A 17,145-nucleotide genomic window follows, 5' to 3' on the forward strand; every position below is an offset into this window, starting at 1 on the left:
CCCTTAATCCAGTATGACTGGCACACTTATAAGACAAAAAGAAACAGATACACACAGAGGAGACAGCCACGTGATGATGGAGGCAGAGGTTGGAGTGACGTGTCTGCAAGGGAGGGATTACCAGTAAACATCTAAAGCTAGAAGAGGCAAGGAGGGATTCTCACCTACGGGTTTCAGGGCAGGCATGGTCCTGCCCACACTTTGATTTCAGACTTCTAGCCTGTAGAGTGGTAAGAGAATAAATTTTGTTGTTTTAAGCCATCCAAGTGTGAGTAACTTGTTATGGTAGCCTTAGGAAAATAGTCATGTCATGTTTATTTTACCATAGAAGAGAATGTGAATAGATGGGAAGAGTACTGAGGGACCTCCAAGAACACTTAAAGAATTTACCATCTTGATTACCCTTTCCCCTTCATTTAATCTAAATACTTTAGGCCATCAAAAGGGTGGTTATCAGCACTTTATTAATTGCTTGCAAATTTGTCTTCCTAGATAGTCTTCTAAATTGTTTCACTTTATATCCATACTGATCTGTTGAAAGTTCAGGTTATGTAGCCTAGGAATTTAGTATTAAGAAAAACAAAACTATTTCTAGCTTTCTGTGGAGCCTACGAAATCATGCAGTCTTTGAAAATTGCTTTTAATTATATGGAACTTAAGCCTTGAATAAGTATGATTAATATTGCTAGCAGAGGATTCTTACAATATGTTTCAAAACTAGTATCATCTTTGTCAACAATCACAATTAGGTGGAGATCATCTTAGATAAGTCATCTCTGACCCTAGATTCTTGTTTTCCCAACAAGACCAAGAAAAATGTTAAGGATGTGCTCAAGGGCAGCGTTATAAACAACATGACTAACAGCTGGGAAACTACTGTCTGAGCGATACAGAGTCTTTTATAGCCAAGATCTACTGTTAAAATTCTCTTGGTTGGGGAGAAACTGAACTTGACAACCCACAGGCATGCTCTCTCTTGGGAACTGTCTCAGTAAGATGTGATAAGGATGAAGGGTGTAGCTCAAGTGGTAGAGCACATGCTTAGTATGCACAGGGTCCTGGGTTCAATCCCTAGTACCTCCTCCAAATATAATAAATAAATAAACCTAATTACCTCCCCTTCATAAAACAAACAAAAAAGATGTGAGAAGAGTTTGCCATCAAAATGGAAAGCCACATATCCTACAGCAGCAGTAGAGTAAGTGGCAAATTCCCTTTGATCCAAGAGGCATGAGCATTTAACTAGGATGAAAAGGGATTCAGAGATGTGGCACTGTTTATCTCACAGTTCTTGCCTCTCCTGGCTGGGATGGCCACATCCAAGAGGACGTAATCGAGTCTTCACAGGACATTACCATATGATGAGATGGTGAAATATAACGGATCCTGTCATGTGCGCACTGAAAGGCATCAGATCATTGTACGGGAGCCGTGAGCTTGGGCTTAGTCAGAATTTAGGACTGCCTCCTCCAACTAGTTGAGCATGTTTTATACCTAATGTGCTTTAGAACTTACAGAAACCCTATGAATAAAGGAATTATCCACATTTTATTCACATCAATAAATCAGACCAAGTATCTGACTCTGAAACTCAGGCTCTTAACCATAGTATTACACTACCTCAATTTTTTTTTCATGTGTAATATAAGGATAGTCAACATTCCTTCACCTACTCCTTAAGATTTGTTTAGAGGATAAAGTACAAAGATAGATGTGACAATATCTTTGGGAAACGTTTTTAAAGCCCTATATGCATGTGTGTTATTTTTGCATTGTTTAAATTAGTTGGTTTGCATTGTTTAAACCAGTTTGGCTTTAACCAAAGCTCTTAGACTACATTTATCATTGGTGTCTGGTCAGAGATTTCTTTGTGATCATTGACCCCATTGATGGTAGCCCAACACTCCTCCTGAGAAAAGATGTTGGTTCCATATCTCTTTAACCTGAAAATATAACCTCTAGGAGTGGTAGCAAAAATCATATCTAGTTCATTGAAGCAAGCCCTGGAACAGTAATCATAGATACTTGATAAATACTTGTGAAATAAATTATAACCAGTCCCTAGCATCTAGCATGATCCCTAGCATATTATAGACATTTGACAGATACTTACAGACAGTTTGACTGACTGATACTAAGTGGCTGCTGTGGAACCTGGGGATGACCCAGAAGAGCTCAGACCAAACCCAGATCCAGAGTCTACATTGGAATTCTTAGAGGAGTCCAGAGCAGTGATCTAGGAGTTTTTACAAATGTTCATTATCATTTACAAATGTTTACTTAGAAAGAATCCTTTTTCTAGGAGCTTCCAGCACATTAAATGAGTGTAATGGATGCATTAATTCAATTCATTTAAATGCACTTACTGCCTTTGACCATTCCCTCTCCCTGGCAAACAAGTCAAAATTCAGCCCTAAGAATACCAAGGAAAGGATGAGCCATAGTGGTAGACAGATTTGTTTTCTTTTTTAATTTTAAATTGAGCAGTGCCAAATTGGAAGTGGTTAGGAGCTCTCCTGACAGATTTGATTTGATTTGTCAATCTGTCCTAACTGCTAGATGTTCACTAAACAGTCTACACCACCAGTGAGATAGGTAATCACTAGTTGCAGGACGATGTATACTCAATGCTGGTCAAAGGCAGCAAGTGTGCTAACCTATATTTTGTTGCTTTCAGGACTACCTAACTTCTTGGTGGAGGGTCTGGGTCTGTCCCCTTCTTTGGGGCTTAGAAGTCTAAATTTGACCTCTCATTACCTACAGATGACCTAATTGCTCTTAAGGTTTAATCACTAGGAATAGCTAGTTACTCTAAGCATCAAAAAGCCAGTTCTGACCATTGGCTTGTACTCGTTAAATGAGACTATGTTAAATATCACAAGAATTGGTTCAGAACTGAAGCCTTTGAGGGATGTTTAGTTATTCACGTGGCAAATGAGCAAATATTTTGCCTGTAACATGCCAAGAGAACTTGGAATTAGAAGAACTATGTTCATGTTCTTTAAAAAAAAAAATTCATGACCATCAGTCCCTGAACATTCCTCTCCACCACCTGTCGTTTGCTAAACGGAATAAATGCTACTTCCCTCAGAGGGCTGAAGTGAAAATTAAAGGAGAAAATTTGTGCAAAAGTACTTTGTAAACTGTCAAATGCCAAGCACACATAAGGGACTGTTACAGTAGCAAACAGTCCCTTCCAAAGATTAATCATTTAGAAAATGTTATAAATATAAATTATTGGTTTCCATATTCAAGCAAAGACAAATTCTTGTAGCCACAATGAGGCAAGTAATTGAAATCTGGAGGGAAAAACTAATAATTTAGCGTTTTTAGTTGATTTGGAAGTACTAGTTTCACATCCCATAGAGGAATATACAGCATTTTTGGAGTTTCAAAAGCCAAAAGCCAAAAGCCAAAAGCCATTGTAGCAGTCAATTGCCTAGACATTCAATCATTACCTGGGAGTTCCCTTATGATTCTGAACATCACCCAGAGCAACAATGGAAGGCTAAGGCTACCCCTCTCCTTGTTTCATCTCCAGGAAACTTCTAGCTATCCTTTCCACACCTAGGAAACCTTAACGGTGTGCGTGAGATAAAGTGAGTGCAGATTTCATACGGCGTGATAAACCATGTCTGCAAGTCCTGAAACATTTCCAGCCCGCTCTGAGGAGTTCCACTAAGTGGAACAGTACAGAGCAGGCAGGTGACGGGGTCGTCTTGGTTCCTCATCCCTTTACTGAGATGCCGCCATCAGCTTCTTGGATCACGCAGAAATCAGCAAGAGTCTAGAGATTGGGTTGTGGGAGAATGGTGGGGACGACCAACCCCTACGCATGTCCCCGGGAACGCCCGGACGGGGCGGGCAGGGGTCGGCGCCCCTCCCCGGGGCGGGGCTCGCCCGGACTCCCGTCACCCCGCAGCCGGCGCGGGGTTACAGAGGCTGCTGCGCGGCGGGCAGCTGGCACGATGTATCTCCGCAGAGCGGTCTCCAAGACCCTAGCGCTGCCTCTAAGGGCACCCCCAGGCTCTGCGCCGCTCCGGAAGGATGGTGAGTGTCAGGCGCGGGTCCGGGAGCCTCTCCCGGCGTCCAAACCTGAGGAGGGAGGACAGGTGCCTCGCGCGCGGATTGCATGGGCGCCCTGGAACCCGCCTGCCCTTAGTGGGCCAAACTCAACCCCGGGCAGCAGAGACCTGAGATTGGGAATGCGTGGAGAAATCGGGGAGAGCGGCCAGGAAGGCGCCCGAAATTCCTGGAGACTTTGAAAGTAGGGAACCTTTCCAGCGCAGCTTTTGAATCCGGACTAAACTTCCTGGGTTCGAATCTTGATCTTGGGGAAGAAATTTAACCTCAGGTGCTCATCTGTAAAATGAGGACAATAATAGTTGTGAGTTTTAGGGAATTAACATGTAGTTAAAAGCGCTTAGAAAAATGCCTGACTAACTGTAGCCGTAGTTTACCACTTATGTTAATATAAGGACCAATGCGCTCTCCAGCTTCAAGAGGAAGATGGCCACTGATCTGAGGGCCAGGCAGGACGCGGGAGGCAGTGCTGGCCCCGCAGAAGTTGAGAAAATGCTCTTAAGTAAATAAACTCAAGACTTGGCGAGGGCTCGGCAGCCACAAGCCTGCGCCGTAGCATCCCTGGTGAGGAAACGGCCTTCGAAGCACTTTCCTTAGGAGCTGCAGAGAGATCTGGAGCTGTCCATCCGTTTGGCTGCGTCGCCCATGCATTTAGATCTTCTAATGCACGCGAAAAGGGAGCGTATTTCCTAAAGGGGAAGTGGCAGTGCGAGCTGGAAGCTTATTAAATAAAAACTGACGTGTACGCAACTGCCTAGCGTAGGGTCTGGGACATTACAGGTGCTTCAGTGTGGGCATAAGAGCGTTTTTCCTGCCAGCAGCCCGCCGCCCTGCGCCCAGATTTGCGCTCCGGTTCAGTTCTGCCCCAGCCGGCTCTTTCCTAGTCCTCATCCATCTCCCCTCTCTTTTCAGTCTCTAATTGGGGTGGCAGATCTTAGACAACCTCCTAGAAAGTTCTTAGTTCTCCCTTCACGTCGCCTCACTTCCTAAGACTTGTGAGGTAGCTTTAGCCCAGCTCGTGCGTTTGAGCCGGGAAGAGAGGCTCCTGCGGAAAATTCCAAGCCGGTTTTTTTGTTTGTTTTTTCACTTTGATTAAGCCTGTGGTGGTGGGAAGGAAGGGAGGTATGTCCAACTAGCTTTATCTTTCTCTTAAAATGCTCCTGGGAAGAAGTTGACTCCAGCAACAGAAATAAGGAGTCTTCGTTTTCCTTGATATTTATACCGAGTAAGATAGAGCAGAGTTTTCACTGGTAAAATAGGGGGAAGCCATTCATTTGAAACTTACGAAGATAACGGGGCTGTTGTAATTGGGGGTGGAGTGGGGAGAAAGATGAGCCCCCTGACCGTGGCCTTTCGCGCTGTGTGACCGCCACCCACACTGTCCTCATGCACAAACATACACATCTTTTTTGTTTTTTTCTAGCTGCACGTTTCAGATAATTTCCTCTCAGCTTGTGGCAAAAAAAAGTAGTTTAAAAATTCTAAATAGGTAGTTAGCAACACTGGTTGTAGCAGTAGTGATCTTTTGCTCATTTTCATCTAATTGTTTGTAGTACTGATTTATATATGTATTTTCAGGACTACTATTGCCTGGAACTTTGGACATTAACCTTTTATTGGTACTTCCTACTTTGACGAAAAATGAAATTGTTTCCGTTTTATTGAAGGATAAAATTTTAACTGTGCTCATCAAATTTTGTTCTTTGGGTTTTGCTTTTAAAAATGTGAAATGTTAATGAATAAATAAATTAGATTTATAATAGATCACCAGAAAAAAACACAGAAATGCAAAATAGAAGTCGCCTATAATCCTACCACTTAGTAAACACCACTATTCACATTTTAGTATACATAGTGTTCCAGACCTCTTTTCTCCTTTCCTGCATTTTTTTCTTATGTACATTCCACATATCTGAGATAGTCCTGTATAGACTATTTTGCTATAACTTTTCATTTACATTTACTGTATTGTAAATATTTTCTTGTGTATTTTTCTGCAAAAATTAAAATATCTATTTGTTTCACATTTATGAATATGCTAAAATTTGTCTAATTAGTCTTTACTGAATATTTATTTCCCATTGCATTTCTCTTATATAACTTTGCCATAACTGTGTTTTGTTTGTCTTTACTTAAGTCTCTGATAGCTTTATTTCTTCCTATTAAAAAAAAACTTTTTGATATTTATGCCTAGTTGCCAACTATGAAAGCTATATATTCTCTATTTAATAACAGATGTATTTTTAAACCAACAAAAACCCCACTACAAGTCAAAGCTGTAAACCTTTTATAGCCTCTCCGGACACATTTGTAGGAAAAAAAAAATAGTTTTTCTAAGAGATGGTCATTTATCGCCAAACTAAGAACATATATACAAAAATCTTTCCAATTTTGCTACTACAGAGATTTGTAGCTAATGCAAATGTCTTAAGATTTGCCCTCTGTAAATCATAACCTCCTCCTGGTCCCTACACCCCTGTTCTCTAGGGCAGGCCACATCAAATTACTTTCCATTTTCCAAATCACACATCTCATGCTTTTTGCACATGCTATGCCTTCTGCCTCCAGTGCAATTTTCCCTTCCCTTATTTATCTGACAGACTTCTCCTTTCCTTCAAAACTCAGGTCATGTCTTTTCCTTCTTTCTTTTTTTTTTTTTTGTATAATAAATTTTTATTGAAGTATAGTCAGTTTACAATGTTATGACAATTTCCAGTGCACAGCACAGTGCCTCGGTCACATGTGAACATACATATATTCGTTATCATATTCATTTTCACCATGATCACCACAAGATACCGAATATAGTTCCCTGCACTGTACAGCATGAACGTGTTTATCCATTCCATATATATATGTCAGTATCTGCAGGTCATGTCTTTTCAGTTGTGACAGCTACCTCTAGCCAACTAGCTGATTTCTTTCACTGCATTTTCCTGCTACTGCTGCTTCTACTTACCTCCATTACAACATTTGTCATACTGCCTTGCAATTATTTGTCTACAGTTATTTGTCTGTGCATCGGTTCCCTCTTTCTAGACTGTGAGCTACTTGAGACCACAGACCTTGTGTGTCCTTTTCACAGTTACATCCTTAATGCTTCTAAAATGCCAGACACATAATAGTAGCTCAACTGTATTTGATGAACAAGTAAATAAATGTCTCCACCTTTTTAATCTTTAAAATAAAGAATATGAGCTGTATGAACTTTAAGCTTTTTCTAGCTTTGAGTCTATTATAAAAATTTCAATTCCAGGGCATATGGTACATACAAATTCTAGTATGACAGAATTAATATATTTAAATATAATAATATAGCACCTTTATCTATTTTTATTAGTTTGTACAGAATTGTACTCCTATTTTAGATAAAAACTTATGGTAACATTTGTCTTTAAAAAGCTTGTATTTGCCCATCTTTAAAGACTTTATATTAAAAAAAATTCAAGTTTCTTCCTTAACTACATTTGTATTACACATTTATAGAAATGTGCTGGATTTCAATATGTTTTATTTAACATATAAATTTGAAGCACAAATGTACTTCATTTTTTAAAAAAATTATCTTTTTCACTGAATCTTGTGGTGTAATACATACAATAAACAGCTTTCTTTTGCTAATATGCATCTCGTTTGACTGTTAAAATTGTTTAGTGCTTTTGTCATTTTTTTCTCTATCCTCGCCTGAACTCCTTCCAAGAAAAGCATAATGCTAAGCATCAAGATGACAGGTTTTATAAGTACTTATCAAATTAGATTGGGAAAATGTCAAGTGGAATTATTACCCTACCTTGTAACGCTGTATTCCCTTAAGCTAAAATCAGTTGATGTTAATAGATTCTAGGTTCACTGAGGCGAAAATTTTAAAGATGTAATCATTTAAAATCATTTTGCCTGTGGTAGAGCTAACTGTGTTTAAACTTGTTTTCCTAGCATCTCTTCGCTGGATGTCATCTAACAAATTCCCTGGATCATCTGGATCAAATATGATCTATTATCTGGTTGTAGGTGTCACAGTCAGTGCTGGTGGATATTATGTAAGTGTTTAACTAACTCTGTTCAGGAATTCATATATTTTACAACCTGTGATAAAACTCAAAGCAATGTCAAGGCTAGGACATGGGATTAACTAAATATATAAGATTATGGGAAAAAAATTTAAGTACAAAATACTGAATACCACTAAGTATGAATGAACTAGTAAAAACAATGTTGTTATAAATACTAATAGTACAAATAGCTGACATTTGAATGTTTACCATATGACAGAATCATCCTTATTTAATAATTACAACAATTCTATAAGGTAGGTATTATTATAAACATTTAACAAGAACTATTTTGAGAGATTAACTTTAAAAAAATTAATAGACTTAATTTTTTAGAGCAGTTTTAGGTTTACAGAAAAATAAGCAGAAAGTACAGAGAATTCCCATACACCTCCTCTCACCCCTCTGCCCCCTTTTCCATACAATCTTGCTTTAGTGACGTACATCTGTTATAACTGAGTCAATATTGATACATTATTATTAACCAAAGTCTATAGTTTGCATGAGGGGTCACTCTTTGTGTTGTACTTTATGTGGGTTTTGACAAATATATGACATGTATCCATCATTACAGTAGCAAGCATAATAGTTTCACTGCCCTAAAAATACCCTGTGCTCCAAGTATTCATCCTTCCCTCCCTCCTCCTAATCTTTTTACTATCTCCATAGGATTTTGTTTGTTTTGGTTTTTTTTTTGAAGTTTTCAATTTCTTTTTAAATAATTAAAAAAAATTTTTTTAATGGAGGTACTGGGGATTGAACCCTGGACTTTGTGCATGCTAAGCGTGTGCTCTCCCACTGAGCTATACCCACCCCCTCCATGGTTTTTATTAGCTTTATATCTTTATATACTTTTATTTTTTTAAGTAGTATTTATCTATAATTCTTTTAATTCAAAAGTCATATAAAATTAAAACTATAAAACAAAGCTTTAATAGTATGATTTTTGAAACTAAAAAAGTGAAACATTTGTGAGTTAATAAGATAAACCTATTTAATCATTCATCATTTTGTCATAAACTTTTTTTAACATTTTTTATTGATTTATAATCATTTTACAATGTTGTAAACTTTCTAAGTGGAAATCTAATCTTTATTATGAATAAAAGTAGAATAAATATAAATTCTTCAGAAACCATAAGACTACACAATCACTACATTTTGTTTTGGCCCTACAGAAATATGCATAAAGGGATTTTTAGTCATAACTGGCAGTTTGTAGGTCTATGTAGATGCCGAAACCAAAATACATATTCTAATCTTCAGAAATTTGAAAGCCTTGAGAAGCCAGGAAATGTCAAACATGTCACTTATATTATTGCCCTACCCTAATCTACCAGCTTTCACTCATACCCAGATTCCTCTGCTTCTGACATCTTTCTACTGCTTAAAATTGAATTCACTGCCCAGGGCTACTATCATTGGATACAGGCCACTGGAAAAACAGATTAAACTAGGCCATGTGATTATGCAGGAAGCTGGAAGACTGAATTTCATCTGGACATCACTACACTGCTTTCAGGAGGAAATACAGAATGTGAGGCACTCAAAAACCCATATTCTGGCCCTCCCCTTCCCCTCCATGTCCTGCACTAAAATAAATTCGATATTAGATTTCTCTGAATTAAATCCACAGATGCTTCATACCCAAGAGCCCGTTTTTATTTCCAAGTAAAATCTACTACTAGAGCCTCTTTGAATCTGAGAAAGGCCCAGGTCACTTCAGTATTTTGAGGGTCTGGATATCTTAAAAGACAAAATGCCAGACTGGTTTCTAAAAGTTGTGGTATATTTTAGATGCTAACATTAATAAATAAATATCATTTAGAAATAACTTCTAGCTCAAGTGGAGTGCATGCTTAGCATACATAAGGTCCTCGGTTCAATCTCCAGTACCACCTCTAAAAATAAATAAACCTAATTACCCTTCCCACCAAAAAAAATAATAACTTTCAAAGTCTAAATTTGAGACCCTCTCTTCTAATAGAACTTTCTTCTACTCTGTGCTCGACTATGTTCAATTTGGAAAAGCTAGATCCTCTGGGTTACATGTTACTATGAATTATTCTTGTATTTCACCTCTTTGGTTCTGCTTTAGCAGCTGAATTGTGTTTTAGCCCCTTGAACAGTAAGACTAATGTCCTTGGGATGTTGCGGCTGGATGGTCATTTCAAGGACAGGAATTTGGGCAGAGGTTCAGTTTTACTGTACTGAGAACTGAGGGTGCTGACTCAGCCTCCTGGCCCTGTAAGCTGTCAGGAGCTCCCACCCCATTAGGAAAATATTCCTGCTTTTATACAAAAATGTTGACTGTCATCCCTGCTGATCCTGTTTGTTCTGTGAGTTTCATAGCCAGATGATTCAAGTCTGAATTCACCAAACACCGTGGGTTTGTTAAAGGGCCACTTTTGCATCATTTCCATCCCCAAGGTTATGGATTTTCCAGTTTCATAGCCTAATTTTAACATACTATAAAATAGTTTGTAATTTGCATAGGATAATTTTTTTTTTGAGGGGAGGAGGTAGTTAGGTTTATTTATTTATTTTTGATGGAGGTACTGGGGATTGAACCCAGAACCTCATGCATGCTAAGCATGTGCTCTGCCACTGAGCTGTATCCTCTCCCTGCATAGGATGATTTTTAATGTTGTGCTTGGTTCATGATTATTAAAAATTGAGAAAATACTACATATAAATATACAATTTTTTTGAATCTATATTCCTAAAAGATAAATCACTACCAACACTTTCTTAAGCTGAGATAATACAGACAATATCATCTAATTAGTGAGATTTTCTTTTTTCTTTTAAAGTGAAAGCAAGTTTATTCAGAGAGAGACACACACCATAGACAGAGTGTGGGCTGTCTCACTCAGAAGGGAGAGCAGCTTAGGAGATACACACTCCATAGGCAGAATGTGAGCCACCTCAAAAGGTGAGAGAGAGAGGCTGTGAGATGTGGGGTGTTTAGTTTAAAATGAAAGGAGATACACACTCCATAGACAGAGTGAGGGCTGTCTCAGAAGGCAAGAGAGAGAGTGACCGAGATTTTCATTTTGAAACTCTCATTGGCATATAGCAATACAGGCCAGAGATGACTACTTGAATATGAAATTAAAGCCTGCACATTGTCTCTATGATAAAGACAGCTTTATTCCCAATTCTGTTTCTTAAGTAAAACCCGCAGGCAGGACATATTGCTGCTTTTAGTGACTAACCCTAGCTTACTTAAGGGATCTTCATTAGGGTCTACAAATCTGTCAGTTTGGAAGACTTTTTGAAAACTTTTTATTGTGAGAGAATTGAGTTTCACATACAGTTATAAGAACCAACACGGAGAGAGCTTGTATACCTTTCGCCTCATTTCCCCCAGTGATAACATCTTTTCTAACTATAATGCAGTATCACAACCAGGAAATTGACATTGATGACATCCATAGACCTTATTCAGATTTCACCAGCTTTACATACACGTGTGTATGTGAGTACGCGCACTCACATGCATGTACATAGTCCTAAGCAGTTTTACCACATGTGTAGATTCATGTATTCACCACCACAGTCAAGAGACAGGACAGTTCCATCACCACAAGGGTCCCTTGTGTTGTTCTTTTGTGCCTGTACTCACTTCCCTCCTGCCCTCCCCTCCCTCCTACTTCCTGGCAACCACTAATCTGTTCTCTATTTCTGTATTTCTTGTCATTTCAAGAATGTTACCCCCCTAAAAATAATGTTACATAAATGGAATCCTAAGGTATGTAACCTTTTGAAGTTGGCTTTTTTTCACACTGCGTAATTTACCTGGAGATTCATCCAAATTGTTTCTTGTATCTATGGTTTATTCTTTTTATGGCTGAGGAGTCTTCTTTGTTATGGATGCACCACAGTTTGTGTAACCAGTCACCTGCTGGAGGACATCTGGGCTGATTCCAGTTTTTGGCTATTACAAATCAAGCTACAGTGAACATTTGTGTACAGGTTTTTGTGCGCACATAAATTTCCTTTTCTCTGAGTTAAATGCTGGAGGGTATTTGTAAATTGATTCTAGCATAATTTTTTTCTTCCTTGTCTTTCTGTCTACTTTGTGTTTTCAGTTATCTTTGACTTCTCTTAGAGCATTTGTGTCTTTCCTTTTTTAAGCATTCTACTTAATGACAAAGATTTCCAAAGGGGAAATAAAAGAGTAGGTGGTGTGTATTGGTTTCTCTTCTTTGAACTGTATATACCTTTAAATTTGGCATGATGAGTCTTATAGCTCAAGAAATAAACTTAATCATACATTTACTTTCAGACTTACAAGGCAGTCACATCAGAGCAAGCCAAACCCAGCGAACATATTACAAATTTGAAAGAAAAAACCAAAGCAGAGTTACATCCACTTCAAGGTAAAGTGAGTTTACTATATTATTTTCCCTTGAGGTACTGATTTTCATCATCTGTGTCTAGCAATGAACACTATTTGCTTTTGGCTTCTTTACTAACTAGTCCAGAATGGCACTGTTAGAGGTAAGAGTCTGTTCAAAAAGGAAAAGTCCAACCAAAGCCTAAAGAATACTGTTAGACATTTTGGATGAGTGCATTTGATAAATGAAAACGTTGTACATTTGTACTGCTGACCAGCAGCTTTGACTTCTTTGTGTGGTGATATTACTTTTCCCTGCTCAGGCTTCCATTCATGCAGGCCTAATTTTAGTATCTGTCTCTCTCAGCAGCTTGACCTTTCATTTCCCTCAGTGTTTTTTAAGTCATAAAACTAATTTTGTTTCCATTTTGGCTAAGACCACCTGTGTAGTGACACTAGTAGATTTGGTCATGTCTGCTGAGTCCCTCAGTTGATCTGACTGATAAAATGGCAACTTATGGGAACAGAAACTTTACCTTTTCACTCTAATGTATATTTCTTCCCTTAAACTGCTTGCTTTAAACCATGATTTTTCCATCTCAACTATAATGCCATTATTATCAAATACTATGATCACTATTAAGGGACAGAGGAAATAGCTGCTCATGGACCAGTTTTAACCTTTTAGTCATTTAACCTTTAGACAACAATAAGAAACAGTATATCATCAATAAACATTATTGAATATAATCATGAGAATGTTAATCGTAATAATAATAAAATACAGCATTTCCATAGCACTTCCTTGGTTTTAAACCCTTTTCATACACATTATTCTAATCAATCCTCACAATAGCTCTGTGAGGTAGATATTATTAGTATCCCCATTTTACAGATGACAAAACTGAGGTTGAGAGAGTTATTCCTCATTGTCATCAGCCAGTAAGTTGGCTACTTTTCCATGCTATTTCACATGACATGTTGCCTGTTTATTTTCATGGTTTCTATCTGAATAAATAATACACGTAAATTATTATTTTTTTAAGCAGGTTCAAAAGGGTTTGCAGAATAGCAGATCCTCCATTTTACCTCCACAGAGGCAACCAATAATACTAGTTTCTTTGTATCCCCTGGAGAGAGTCTTTGCAAGTATAGCTATCTAGGTCTATCTTACCCTTTTGTCCTAACACAAAAAGTACCATACTATATACATTGCTCTTTTCTTTGCTTTTTTTCACTTAACAGACCACCTTGATTCCATTTCATGTCTCTACTTACTGATCTGTCTCATTTGTTTGTTTGTTTGTTTGTTTGCTTGTTTGTTTTAATGGCAGTACCTGAGATTGAACCCTGGACCTCGTTCATGCTAGGCATGCTCTCTTGCCACTGAGTTATCCACCCCCGCCCCCCTCATCTTATATTTTTTTAATGACTGTGCAGTGTCCCACCGTATTTTCTTGCTCTTTAAATTAATACTTTGCTTAATGAACTAAATGTTAAAGGTGAAAAAGAGAACGTTGCAGGAGCTGAGGAAACCAGTTCAGAAGTCCCTGGAGCATCTTTAGTGGAAGCGCCGGTGGTGGGCGCTGAGGATACTCCGGATGCTACAGTTGCAGTCGTCACGGAGGCTTCCCCCTGCCCAGACGGTGCGGAGGCTGCTCAGGCGGAGGCTGCGGAGGCCGTCGCCGTGGAGACCGTCGCAGTCGGTGCTGAAACTGGGCCAGAGGTTACAAACCCGGCGCCCGGCGAAAGCGCAGAGGTCGGCCCTGAGACGGTGTCCCAGGTTACGAGCGCAGCTCCGGAGGAAGCTGCTGCCATCAGCAGTGATAAAGGTACAACAGAGAACGAAAGCTGTGGCGAATATGCTGAACCAGAAGAAGAAAGTTCTCCAGTTGAGTTAGAACCCTCTGCTGGGAATGATTTACAGGAAGAAGCCAGTGTTGGTCCCGAGGGCGTCTCAGCGGGAGGCGAATCGCCTGCTGATTGACACTTAAGCCAAAAATGCCCTAGAGGGGCTGATGGGTGTTTTTGTAGTTTTAGTAACCTTAGTTTTTAAAAAAGGCTTCTCTTCTAGAAAACGTTACTGTGCCTTGAGGACTGTTGGTGTCTACTGATAGATTTCAGGATTGAGAGATGAGAGATTTTACATGTCTGAATAGTTTTCTACTCTCTAGGATCAGAATATGAAAGCTGTAAAGAGTTTAGAGTTTCATCTCTGGATTGAAATTTTATATCAGAGGCATTGAGCTATCTATACAACCTGCGTTCACTTTAATTTTGCTATAACTTTACCTTTCTTTAATGTATGTAAATCTAGATTCTTGGGTTTTGATCTGAACTCATTTAAATAAATTTGGAAACTCTTTAGTGCTTCTTTTTTTGTTTACTAATATTTATATTCATAAATAATACATATTAATATACACACATGTGACATCACGTGAACATTGCAATGTTATCAAAGAAAACATAATCTATGGAGAACTCAGCATATAACAATATTTCCTTTCTCCCATTACATGGGGGCTGTGCCAATATTTTCCATTTTGGTTTAGCTCATTTCAAGCAATGTTTACTGAGGACTTCCACTTTGTGCCAGGGATCATTCACTCATTCATTCATTCACATATGAAACAGATATGAACTGAGCACTTGTAACGTACCAAGCACTGTTCTAAGTGCTGAGATTTTTTTTTTAAAGATAATTCTTACCCATCCCAGCTCATGTTCTAGAGTATGATCAAACAATAAACAAGATAAATAAGAAAACTATATACTATGTTAGATACTGGTAAGTATTTTAAAAGTAATGAAAGTAAAGGGATTATAAGTGTTGGTTGGGGTGGGAGTTGTCATTTTATTTTATTTTATATTTTGTTTTTTTAATAGAGGTACTGGGGATTGAACCCAGGACCTCATGCATGCTAAACATGCGCTCTACCACTGAACTATACCCTGCCCTCTGGAGCTGTCATTTTAGACAGGGCAGCCAGAGAAGGCCTAACTAAGAAGCTGTCTGGTGAGTAAAAACCTGAAGGATGTATAAAGGACCTATTCATGAGGACGTGGGAGGAGGAAGCACAGCAGAAAAGCATTCCGAATGAGGGAACTGAGAAGTGGAAGGATCTGAAGAATGTTCAAAGAATAAGGACTTGCAAGGTGGCCAGTGTGGCTAAGTGGAATGGAGAAGAAGGAGAGTAAAAGTTGGAGATTTCAGAGAGGAAGAATGTTTATGCAGGGATGGGCTAGATCACGCAGTAAGATTTTGATTATTCGAGTGAGTTGGGAAGTTGTAGTGGATGCTCTTGATGCTCTGACCAGGACCCTTTAACTGTGCCATTTACTTTCAGCTGCTGTGTTACACACACAGCCCACCCCCAGCCTCATCTCAGGCAGCTCACAAAGGATGACTGGCTTATACAAAAGGTAGGGCCAACCTGTGGGACCACTCAGAGCTCCCCAGGGGCTCAGGCTGAAGCTGGTTTCCAGCTGAGATTACATCCTTGCTTAACTTTCCCTCCTGTTCTATTCTGCTTGCCTTCTTCCTATTCTCCTGAGAGCATCCCTTTAACAAATCACCTGTCCCCAAATTCCTGTTTCAAGCAGTTTCTAGAAACTCCACCTAGATAATTGGTAATGGACATAGACCTAGGAAGCTGACTCTAAGAATAGGGTTCTGGAATTGTATCACTCTCCAGCTAGATGGGGATGAGGACCCCATCACCGGTGGTAGGTGGAGGATTGCTGGTCCCTGGCCTTCTGTAGCAGAGTGGCTGCTAAGATTTTCATCCATGGTAAACTAGGGTAGGATATAAATGGAAGGTGATATACTGGCTGGTTTAATGCCTCTGGAATTTGAGAGGTACAAAGAAAAAATAACTCTAAGGATTTAATCATTGCAGAGCAACATTCAGTTCTGAGGTACAAGATGTACCCTGGATTTGTTTTGAATTTGTTGCAATACCAACTCTGCATTAGACTCATAAATTAAGGGATGCTGTTTCACTAAACATTCTGTAAGATGGAGCAGAAACACAACCCACTACCACTCATACAACCTCAACACACATACAAAAATGCATTCATCTCCACTGTTTCGGTTAGGATGGTTTGTGCTGCAAATAAAAGAAACCAACTCAAAATAGATGAAACAACAGAGATAGTTATTATCTAGCCAGCTATCTGGAGGTCAGGTAGCTTCCGGGTTAGTTTATTCTGTGGCTCGGTCATCAAGAGCCAGGTTATTTCTATTATTCTGCTCTAGTTTCAGGAATGTTTTTGCTTTCTCCTTGGTAGGCTTTCCTCATAATCACAGGATGAAATCACCATAATTCTAGGTATTTTATTCAGCCACAATAATGCCCCCTGGAAGTCTTTCAAAAAGAAGAATTCCTTCGTCTTAAAAAAAAATGTTAATATATATATTTTTTTCTTTTAAATGTTATATTGTGGAAATTATCAAACAAGAGTGGAGAGAACAGTATAAGGAATCTTCATGTGACCTCAATTATCAATTCTTGGCAAATCTTAGATTCATAGTCCTGCCCACTTAATCTTCTACCACCACCACTGCCTGTTTGTAAAATTTTAATGATAATAACAATAATAATTCTTTAGTATTACTAATTATCTAGTCAGTAATCAAATTTCCTCAACTGCCTCATCAAAGGT

General features: G+C 38.7%; 1 protein-coding gene across 1 annotated transcript; it reads left to right on the top strand.

The window, feature by feature from the left end:
* Positions 1–3,258: 3,258 nt before the first annotated feature.
* MGARP (mitochondria localized glutamic acid rich protein) lies at positions 3,259–14,841 on the top strand. Its single transcript, XM_006200134.4, is given in 5 exon segments — positions 3,259–4,050; positions 8,017–8,120; positions 12,424–12,517; positions 13,977–14,424; positions 14,426–14,841. Coding segments are annotated over 5 exon segments (930 nt in total). The 5' UTR covers positions 3,259–3,809; the 3' UTR covers positions 14,469–14,841.
* The last annotated feature ends 2,304 nt before the right edge of the window (positions 14,842–17,145 follow it).

Source organism: Vicugna pacos, chromosome 2 (genome assembly GCF_048564905.1).
Source record: "Vicugna pacos chromosome 2, VicPac4, whole genome shotgun sequence".
Classification (NCBI taxonomy): domain Eukaryota; kingdom Metazoa; phylum Chordata; class Mammalia; order Artiodactyla; family Camelidae; genus Vicugna; species Vicugna pacos.